This window comes from Jatropha curcas, chromosome 1 (genome assembly GCF_041381405.1).
Source record: "Jatropha curcas cultivar XTBG-Jc1 chromosome 1, XTBG_Jcur_1.0, whole genome shotgun sequence".
Taxonomy (NCBI): domain Eukaryota; kingdom Viridiplantae; phylum Streptophyta; class Magnoliopsida; order Malpighiales; family Euphorbiaceae; genus Jatropha; species Jatropha curcas.
The window spans coordinates 22394132-22406138 of record NC_143151.1 but is presented as its reverse complement, the minus strand read 5'-3'; the positions used below and the strand labels follow the sequence as shown (position 1 = coordinate 22406138).

General features: G+C 31.4%; 1 protein-coding gene across 1 annotated transcript; it reads left to right on the top strand.

Annotated features, from left to right (window-relative positions):
- The first annotated feature begins 10970 nt into the window (after nucleotides 1-10970).
- On the top strand, nucleotides 10971-11766 carry LOC149499159 (uncharacterized). The gene is made up of 3 exons (XM_089722119.1): nucleotides 10971-11134; nucleotides 11341-11401; nucleotides 11485-11766. The coding sequence occupies exons 1-3, from the start codon at nucleotides 10971-10973 to the stop codon at nucleotides 11764-11766; spliced, it is 507 nt and encodes a 168-aa protein (XP_089578245.1).
- The last annotated feature ends 241 nt before the right edge of the window (nucleotides 11767-12007 follow it).

Below are 12007 nucleotides of genomic sequence, written 5' to 3'. Positions count from 1 at the left end.
TTAACAAACAAATTATCATTTGATTGACATCCACGAATAAATGAATGAAAGGTTTCATTATAACTCAAAATGTATTCGTTCAACCATCTATTACATTTATTGTCACTTGATTAAAACTCACAGGAAACTTAAGTCTATTACTATAACCTCGAATTTCTATTGCCAACAATCCTATTTAGTGCCACTTGGCTGAAATTTACGAGAAACTTAAGCCTATTGTCTAATTCTCCAATTACTATCTTCAGACAGCTACTGAAATCTCTTTAGAAAATCTTTCTTTGAATAAAACTTTTACAATAAAACGAGAATTATCAAGAAGATGCATAATATATGTCATATATATTTCTCAAAATTATATAATTTCCTTTGAAAATTTAAATTTTCACTAAGCATTCCTTCATGAAAACCCAACATATAGTTTACAAACACAAAACGACTGAAATTTAATTTACTTCTAATATCAAGATTTAACTCGTTCAATTTACATATATTATTATTAAAACTTTTCTTTAATCAAAAATTCAAAAACTTATTACTTTAATTCAAAACTTTAAGAAAAAAAAAAAAAAAAATTTGTCTGCGACTTCCGTTGTCTATTATATCATAGGGCACTTCGAAATAACTGTCTGTTAATCCTCGTTAATCGTGATTTATCTAATCACCAACATTTCAATCTAAAACTTACTACTTACCCTTTCATCTAATACACATCAATACTAATATCTTCTATGAAAATCTCTTAAGTCCTAACCTAAGGCCATCTTAACACCCAAATATCACACCAAACCAATCTCATTAGTTTCTTATCGCCTAATGCATATATACTAATAACTTCTCACTTTTCTGTCCATATCATAGACTAGAATTTTCTAATCTATAGTCTTAACATTTAATTAAATGTCTTAATTAGCCATACGTCTACCTATCACTAACTTGAGTCAACTGTATATTTAACTTACCTATCTCATTTGTCCTTAATCAATCAATATTCTCCTATTCAAGTCGAGTAAGGTATTTATAAATTCCTCAAATTTTTTTTTTTTCTACCACTAACTCCTAATATATATATTACAATTTGTCAACTATTATGTCTTACCCTTAAACTATCCAAGTTCATTTCTATTGTTATCTTTCTTACTTACACATTAAACAATCCTATACTCCAAATTTAGTAGCAACTCAACTTCTGTACCCAAAATTGCCTACCTGACCATTCCAACATTCGTGTTTCTATCTTGACTGCGAACTACCTACTTACCTATAGCATTGTTATCATTATCATTACCACCCCTTTATCTTATCCCACCGGCCCTGTGATATAAATAGACAATTTTTCAAAAATAATTTTTCTATATAAATAATTAATTTTCAATTTATTTATCATAACACAATTTGAATTCAAAATAAAAATGGGGTTTTAAATTTAAATATCAATATCAAGTAAATAAAACAATAAAAAGAAATTCTAAAGAAATTCAGTAGCCGAACTGAATACTAAAATACCGATTTCTTCACCCCAAATTCATCAATCCACCATACAATTAGAAAACCTACTTATTCTCTACACTATCCTGTTCACTGATAGGAATAGAGTTCACATGAAAAGTAGTGTACTGGGTGATCAGGCCAATCCACTACCATCAGGTATTACTCTATTCCCTAGCTTAAGGGTTGATAATTGCTTTAGCCCCTACAGGTATTGTGATGGGTTCATCCTACTATCCATTACTTTCACTCTAATCCTCAATTAGTTCTTCTATAGTTTACGGATCTTCACAATAAGTGTGGGTTTTCCCACCTCATAGGGTCTGGTGCGTCCACCATCCCTAGAGAGGGAAATCACAAAGTTTCCTTCCTTATGTTGGTTACGGCCGATCCCAACATAAAGAAATTTCCTATACTCCGCAGTTGTGTCCTAAAACCCTAACCTAAGCTCTGATACCAACTTTGTCACGACCCGATTCCATGGGCCGGACCGGCACTAGGGCCCAGGTAAGCTTAAGGCCCCCGAGACCCGTAGTAAGCCTGAAACACTAAAAATTTATTATCTCAATATAATTTTAAACATTCAGCCCATATTATTATGAAAGATAAACCTCAATATTTTATTATTTCTCGGCCCAAGTTTATCTTCTACAGCATTCTATAGTTCGAGCCGAATTTACAATACATCACATTCTAATATGGGCTTACAGAATTATTTTGTCTATGTTAATTTACAGCTAAATATATGTAAATTCTACAACTGCGGAGTCACTAATTCTTTGGTATACATAGCTTTTTATACGCATAATTACATAGTGAAATAATTATAGAACCAGGAAAATTTTCCTATTGCCCTGCGCCGAAGAAACATAGCCTAAACTGGATTAAAGAAAAACTTACTTCCTGGAAAAATAAACAAGACATGTGAGTTTTCTAAGAAGTAATACTTATTGCACAACACATGCATTCACACAAATGTATAAATATATCAATCTAGTCATCCGACTAGTTATGTGCTCACGCGACCAATCACACAAATGGCATATCACCAGCACTCACAAGTAATGTCACCTTCAATTAAACAAGCAAGTGGAAATTAGTCAGTGGCGCCACCTGAAACCCCAACGAGCCGTCCTCACACATGGCTCGCCCTCTCATACATGTGCACCAGGGAGCCGATCCCCCATACGACCAACTGGTCTAATCCTCACTGACCAGTCCTCTCATTATTTTTCCATTCTCTCTTCTCTTTTCCATATTAACAGGAGGCAACTCGGTGGTCTCCATCCAATCTAGATCATCAAGTGCTCACAACAGGAGGCCACCCTGCGGGCTACAATCAAATCTAGATTATCAGGTGCGCAACTACAAGAAGCCATCCTGTGAATTTCCATATAATGTATATCATCAGGTGCACAAGGGGGCGCCGATCTCCCATTTTCCCGGCCGACGGTCAAGTATCATATCATAACCGGATCCATATCACAGACCGTCCTCACAAACCCATGGTGGTCCACTTCATCCCAATTCCACACAAACAAAGCACAACATATCACAACGCAATTAATCAAGTATTGCAATTAAATGCAAACATATTAATCAATTAAACATCGTAACGCAATGCACAATTAGGCATCCAAAATCAAATGCAAATAAATAAGTAATAGTGTTAACAACAAACAATAATAAATCAACAAATAATAATAATGATAAACAATAACAATGAAAATGAATAAATAAATATTCGAATACTTAAATGAATAACAATGATAATAAATAATTAATCAGAGTACTTTATTTATAGAATTTATTTAAATAAACTTATTAATTATATTGTTAATTAAAACTAATCTAAGTTCTATCGAAATTTCGGCAGCATCTCCCCTAAAAGTGGGATTATCTACCTGCTTAAATATCAGCAATATTATATCCATCAACCATTACACACACAGCCCATCCATCGGGCAATCAAATAATTTAATTTCCCTTCCTCCTTCAGAAACAACAATGTCAACATTCAACTAATAATTCAAACATGTTCCATTCATATTTCAATCATTCCTGCTTCACATCAATATAATTAGCCACTTTAGCTAAATACCGAATAAATGAAATCGTTTATACATACATATACAAGCAAATCTTATACTGTTAAGTTAGTTAATTTCATATAATTCTTATTCCAAATACATATACCTTTAATAATCTTATGCAATTATAATTCATAAACTCTTTTATTTTCTTGATTATTAACAAGGATCTCATAATTGAATTTAATGATCTACGAATCATCTTCCTCACCATACATGATCATAGCTAACAAACCCATTTTAATCGTCTATCAAATAAAAATAAGCATTTATATATCAACCAATACAGAAACTTGGAAAATATACTCACTTATATATTTTTGTTGTTCTAAAACAATGCAAGAACTAAGGTCATTGCTGCCAAAATACAAAAATTCATAGCTCTTCTATACTAAAATCATAGATTACACAACAACTAACCCACCTTGCAAAAATTGAACTTACAACCTCATTCTTAGCTTTGATTAGTCAAAATTTATAAGGATCAATTTCATAACAGCTGTCAATTCGCAAAGGAATTAAGTTTTTCTATCTTAAAATCATGGATCACACCAACTAACTAAGTCCACGCAAGAATTAGATTTACAACCTTAATTGTACCATGTCAAACCAAAAAAAAAAAATCAATAGAAATAATTGAAGATAGCTGCTGCCAACCTAAGCAAATCAAGGTTTCTCGATCAAAATCCATATTATAAACACTAGTTAACTCATTTACCAACAAAACTTAACTTATCATGTCAAATGCCTCATATCAAGCAGAAATTTTTAAGCAAATAGCTAGGTTGGCTGCTACCCTATCACAATCATTCTAAGTTCTTTCATAGGACCTACCATACACACCCTAACTTACACATTTCCTTGAAAAATGCAGTTATAGTGTCAATTAATAGTCAAAAATCAGATTTTTCCCAACTTCCAGTCGTGTGACTAGTGTTTCAGGAACCTAGCATTTCTCATTCATGATTCTAACAACCCTTTCTTCAAATGAGCTATTGAATAAGCTAAATAATTGAAGGAAAAGGGATCATATAGAGCTCACCAAGGTTTTGAATGCGACTTTACCCACTACGCTGTGATCGCAGTTTCTTGGTTCGCTGCGCCAGCCGGAACGGGAAGGAGAGAGTGAAGAAGAGAGATCGAATCTTCTTCCTCGACAATACTGAATCGACGCCGCTGGAAAATCAGGCAGGAGGAGGCTCGACGCGAACTTCCGATCGAAGGATGTCGCGGTTCTCCTGCACCTCCTACGTACACCAGAGACGAAAGAGAGAAGGGAAGGGAAGCCGGGACCCGCTGCGACGTGGAGGCGATGGCGAGGAGGCGCGGCGTTGGTCTTCGATTGTCGGAAGAAGAGGAGGAGGAAGAGGAGGTCGCGCGCTGGTGCTGGCGCAAGGAAGAAGAAGGAAAAAAAAAGAAAAAAAAAAAAGAAAAGAAAAGAAGAAAAAGAAAAAAAAAAAAGGAAAAGAAAGAAAAAAATCTTTGAGCTTCTAGACCCTTCCGGTTCGATTCGAACCGGTTTGGTCTAATTTCAATGATTCGGCTCGACTTGCTTGGTTTTCGAGTTTTCAAATTGGTTTATGGGTCCAGTTTAGCAATAATAAAATACTAGCTGGTATGATTTCATTGGTTGAAATAAAAAAATTTAGTTTTTAAATGAAAATTCTACGAAATTAAATTTTCGGGTCGTTTCATATCATTATTTGCTTTGTAATTTTTATTTATTGACTTGGCTATAATCTTTTTTTTTTTTTTTGTCCATCAACATCAATTTCATTAAATTACATAATTTTCAGTTAAATAGGGGGTTGATTTTTGAAATTCAAATTGGTAATTTTTTTAATATAGTTTGTTTCTTGTTATATATTGAGTTCTGAAAAGAGTTCTATTCTTAATAACAGTTTATTTTATTTTATTTTATTTTCTTTTTCTTTACTGAATTTATTTGTAATTACTGTCATTTTAATTTAGTAAGAGATTTATATCTCCTTTGCAATAAATAGATAGCCTCTTGATAATTAAATATTTTTAATTTTCTTAATATGTTTCTATTATATTTTAGATCTGTTTGATGTGAAAGAAAATAGTATTTATAAAATTAGAAAAAAAAACTCAAATTATATATTTTTGTTTTGGGTCACTTTTTGGAGTTTCAAAAGTTTATGTGTATGTGCATATATTTCTTTCTCTAAGCACCGGGTAAATAATATTGTCACTATAGTCAAAGTAATTACCATTATCAATTCAAATCATTTGCTCATTTCTTTTTTTATCAACAGTAAAAAATAATTTATTATTATTATTCATTATAGTTGTATATAAATATTGATTTAGAGTTGAGGGCACAAAGTTGAAGATTGAATGATGACTTGAATTTTATATATTAGAGATTTAAAGATTAGGTCTAGTGATTGGGTTGAATTTTATTTTGAGATCACTTCATTATAAATAAAATAGAATTAAGTAAATAAATAGTATCATTACAAGTAGCTTGTATGACAAATTTCAATACAAATTAATCAATTATATTTATTTTAATCTAACAAAAACTTATGCTTTAATATTATATAAATTGTTTAGATAGAATTGAACTTTCAATTGACATAGGCACTTTTAGAAAAAATTAAATGAGTGTAAATATATAACGAGCATAGTCAACATGCGAGGCACGTCATAAAAAAGACTAATTATATATAAAAATTTAGACAATACAAGAGGAAAATTATAAGCGCACTTAGTATTATTAGTCCTTGTATGATGTGTGTTGCATGTTGATTTTTCTCGTTATATACTCATTCTATATACTTGTTTAATTATATAATATTAAAGTACATATTCTTAATAGTGATTAATTTTTATTGTATTTTATACATATGACTTTTTTTTGTTACATGTTCTGCAATGTAACATCTAATTTGAAGTATGCTAGTTCAATATAACTTGGCAAACATTATATTATTAATCATTTTCTAAATTAAATTGGAGTTGTTTTTTCTTTTTTTTTTTTCTTAAGTTATCCAACTTGAGTTAGAGTATAAATGTTGAAGAGATTTTCATCTCTTTAATATAAATTTCTTTTGAATTTGATTTTGTTTCAAATATATATTTTAAATATAGGAAATAATATTTAATAGTCTACTCATAATTCTGCACATCATGCGTGGATATAAATATATTATTTAAATAATTTTTTATTAAATTACATTATTATTTATTTTGATTATAAACAATAAAAATTAATTAACATGTATTTTTACTCATTTAAAATTAACGATATAAAATATCTCTCCCTTTTAATTAATATACTTTATGAAATAAAAAAATAAATGGTCTACTATTTTAAAAGAGTGATAAAAAATCGAAGTGTACACAATCCTCTCTAAAAAATAAAAGAGAAAGAATATATTTAAAATATTTTATTTTAATTTTATTGTGTTTAACCGATAGAGTCTAATGGTAATGTATTTATCCATATTTTAAGTTTGATTTTCAATACCTGACTTAAGATTTTTGATTTACTTCCTAAAAATAATATCACGTGAGAACTTATAACGAGGAACATCAAAATGTATTAATTATAAAATCATTAGACAATAATGTTGCAAGATTAAATAGAGAATATACATATACATATTTTCTACAATTAAAATGTAAAAATGAATTTGAGTAAAATATTCAAAAGGATAAATGAAATCTATTTGCTCCAATTAAAAGGCATGAAAAATATAAATGGACTTATTTTCTCCAATTAAAATGCATAAAAAAAATTAACTAAAAGGATATATTAGGAATTCCAAATTAAACTAATGCTATTATAAGAAATCTCATTATTCTTTTTTAGTTCTCACATTTATATATAGTATAAATATAAAAATAAATTAATGAATTAAAAAATAAGTTAATCACGATGTGCAACACATATCATAAAAAAATTAGTATTATACTAAAAAGTGAAATTGAATAATTATTCATTTTCTAGCTGAATAAAATATTGATATTTATCACGCATGGATAAGAAATTTAAAAAAAAAGCCAAAAAGCCACCAATTAAGGAAAATAAATTATTATTTTTATTTCTTAATTATTTTCTTCAATAATCTTCTTTGATATTTAAGGCTTAAATTACTAAACCTGATTAATTAAAATGATTTGGAATTGAATATTAGTACAGGCACCCTTGATTTTTTATGGTGTAAACCACCGGTATTCGGACCTTATCATTAAAAACCGTCTAATTCAGCTCAGAGTTTAGTCACAGTTAAAGTACTTCACCCCTCCATGCAGATGTATTTAGTGGGAATCAAACCCAATGGTCGATATCTTTTAAGCGGTCACCGATGGACGATATCTTTTATTGTTGGAAAAGCTTAGCATTAGAGTGTTTTTTTTTTTTTTTTTTTTTTTTTTTTTTTTTTTTTTTTTCATTTTCACATCACTGTTTTTGCCTCTTCTAATTTTCTTTTCCCCTGTATTGATTCGGAACAACTTTAAAGGATCTGTTTCTAGAAGAAAGATAATATATCTTATCTCAAAACATTTTAAATATCCTTTGTCCACTTTCTTTTAAGTTTTACACTTTAATTAAATTTTAAAAAATAATTAAATCACTTAAATTATAATAAACACTCTTTAATTTTTAAAGTTTTTACACTTTAATTAAATTTTAAAAAATAATTAAATTACTTAAATCATAATAAATACTCTATAATTTTTTCAAGTTTTTACACTTTAATTAAATTTTAAAAAAATTAAATCACTTAAATTATAATAAATACTCTTTAATTTGATTAGGTTATCTTTTATGTCTGTAAACAACTCTAATCTCAAGCATTCTTTCTCTATCAATTTGCAATTAAAATTAAAGGAAAAAGGAATGTGACAAAATTTTAAACAACATTCTTTAATCGTTTTTAAGTGTCATATGGTTTTTTTTATTCAATAGAAGGTCCAATAGATCGAAATAACATGATTGACTATACAATAAGGGTAGTTTTCTCCTTAACTCTCCAAATTGGCGAAACTTTTATAGTCAAGAGGACTCAAACTCAAAAACTCTAACTTCTTACACTAGTGAAAAAACTAATCCAACTACACCTGATTGATTTAAAGTGGAGTTTTATTTGAATGACAATTTTGCATAATTATAGGTGTACAGTTTATTGCCTTTTTGAAATTATAGATAGTAACTTTATTATAGGTGTACAATTTATTGCCTTTTTTAATTTGCAATTCTATCATTAATTGCAAATGAGGGTGCTATTGCTACAAAAGGTTGAAATTTGGCTAAATTTAACAATAAGGTTAAAATAGGATGAAATTGCAAAACCTATAAAGTTTAGGGTAATATGATATATTAGGCCACATAAATTAGAATAGTTCTATTTTGTTATTTTCTTAATCGATATTTTATTTTTATGAAACTTTTTTTTTTTTGAGGATGATGTAGAAGATATTATAAATTAAAAGGGGCTAAATAAGCATGAACAAGAATATCTAAAGATGAGGGAACTTCATTAATTCATAGGAGCTCCTCATAACTAGAAAGAGAGCTGAAAAATGAGCTACTCCATTTCTTTTGAGCATTTGCTTGCAAAGATGGCCACTTTAATCTCTATTTCTTTTGATGAGAGATCACTTAGAAACCTTTTGATGCCAGATGCTATAATCTCACCCCTATTGTTTCTAACAACCGTGCTCGATCCCCAGACTCCATTATCAGTAATTGCAGCATTGCAGTTAACCTTAAGAACATTATTGACTAGAGGATGTCATTGTTGAATTCTGTTATCATCTTATGTACCTGACCTATGATTGACCAAAGAGGGAAGGCACGCATTGATAAAGAAGAAGAGGACCCTGCTGAACAAGTGTTGAAAGCAATCTGAGCCTGTATTGAGGAAAGCTTTGAAGAAGATGAAGCCCCTTCTGATGTTACTATTTCTGTTAAGGACGAGTTGATTGTAATGAACTGTCCATACTATTTAATGAAATGAACTTTAATTTTGCTTACTTGTTTGATGTCTTTCCTGATGGTTCCATTCATCGAGTAGATAAGCACATGCGCATATTTGACATTAACTCATCATGCATGCTTGAATTTAATATTGGCACAAAAGATAATTCACGAATTCTATTAATTAGGCCAAACCTAATGCCAGGGTTAAACACAAAATTTCAAAGTCTACTCATTGGTAAAAAGGAAGCCTTCGTATGGAGTTATGAGGACATGCCAGGGATAGACAGGTCCATAGCTGAGCACACAATTCCTCTGTATCCTGGAGCCAAGCCAGTGAAACAGAAGAGAAGAAGGTTGAGACTAGAATTGACCGAGAAGATTAAAGAGGAAGTGACCAAGCAAATAGATGCAGGATTTCTAGAAGTGGTTCACTATCCAGAATGGTTGGCAAACATAGTCCCAGTTCCTAAGAAAGATGGAAGGGTCAGAATATGTGTGGATTACATGGATCTGAACAAAGCATCACCGAATGATGATTTTCCTCTGCCTCATATTGATTTCCTGATTGACAGTGCGGCAATGATGGGATGCTACTCTATATGGATGGGTTTGTAGGGTATAACCAGATTCTCATGGCATTATTGGATAAGGTCAAGACGACGTTTATGACAAATTTTGGTACTTTCTACTATTGCGTGATGCCGTTTGGCTTGAAGAACGCCGGAGCTACTTATCAAATGATAACAACTACATTATATCATGACATGATCTATAAGGAGTTAGAGGTGTATATTGATGATATGATTGTCATGACAAAGATGCCAGAAGAACATCAAGCAGCCCTGTAAAAGTTCATGGATAGAGTGATTAAATACAAGCTATGGTTGAACCCGAAGAAGTGTGTGTTCGGGGTAACTTCCGAGAAAGTGCTAGGATTTATAGTAGGACTTAAAGGAATTGAGATCAATTCGGACAAGATTAAGTTAATCCAAGAAATGGAGCCACCCAAGATGTAAAAGCAAGTGAGGAGCTTTCTGGGAAAGAATCACTATGTAAGCGAGTTCATATTGAAGTTGTCCATAGTATATGATCCAATCTTCAAGCTTTGAAGGAAAAATCAGCTAATAAAATTGGACGATCATTGCCAAAACAACTTTCAACAACATCGAGGAATATTTTTCAAGTCCCCGATTTTGTGCCTACCAAAGCTTTGGAAACCCTTAATTCTGTACTTGATAGTGGAAGATGCTGGAATTGGAGCCATGTTAGCATAAGCTGATGAAGTCAGTGTTGAAAAAGTAGTGTATTACTTGAGCAAAAAGCTTCTTCCAAACGAACAGAAATATAACTTGATTAAAAGAACTTCCTTAGAAATAGTATGGGTTACTAGAAAGCTTCGACACTACTTCCAGTCTTATAAGGTAATCACAATATCGAGAATGGATTCGGTTAGATATTTGTATGGAACACCATCACTAATGGGAAAGCTTGCAAGATGGCTGATCCTATTATCAAAATTTGATATTGAGTATGCTACGAAGAAAACCGTCAAAGGACGAGTAGTTGCAGATTTTCTAGCAGCACATCCGGTGGAAGATAATGAGTAGTAGGAGATTGACTTTCCTGATGAACATCTGAACTTAATAGAAAAGAAAAGATGGAAGCTCTACTTTGATGGTTCAGTTCATAGCAAAGGAGATGGGGTAGGCATTTTGTTAGAATCTCCACAAGGACAAGTCATCCCAATTTAAAGAGATTATAGTTTGTAGTTACAAATAACATGGCAGAATATAAAGCCTGACTATTTAGGTTAGAAGCTCTAAACACAGTCAAAGCTGAAGAAGTTAAGGTTATTGGTGATTCGAAACTGGTCATCAAGCACGCTAACGGTTATTCAGATGCACACTGTTATTCAGAACTTCCTGCATGGACTACCTTCACACTGTTATTCAGAACTTCAAAAGGGTAACCTTCACCCACAGAAGCAGAGTAAACAACCAATTACCAGATGCCTTGGCTAATCTACCATCAGCTTGGGAAGAGATTTCAGTTATGCTTAAGAAGCCATTTGTGATGCCTTCAGGTAGCATCCTGTGTTATGAAGGCGAAAGGATTGCGGATATCGAGGAAGAAGAACAACCATGGTTTTATGATATCCTGCAGTGGATTACCAAAAGGGTTTATCCAGATGCTACTAGAGATGACAGAAGAGCTGTGCAACATTTGGCATTATAATTTGTAGTCTTAGACGATCAATTGTACAAAAGAATGTCAAAGCGGGTCTTGTTAAGATGTGTGTCAAGGAAAGAAGTTGAAGGGATTATGGAACAGATCCATGTAGGGGTTTGCGGTACCCACATGAATGGAAAAGGATGGCGAAGAAAATTCTCAGACAGAGAGTCTTCTGGTCGACAATGAAAAGAGATTGTATTTCTTTTGTGAAAAGGTGCTTCCAATGCCAAATTCATGGAGACCT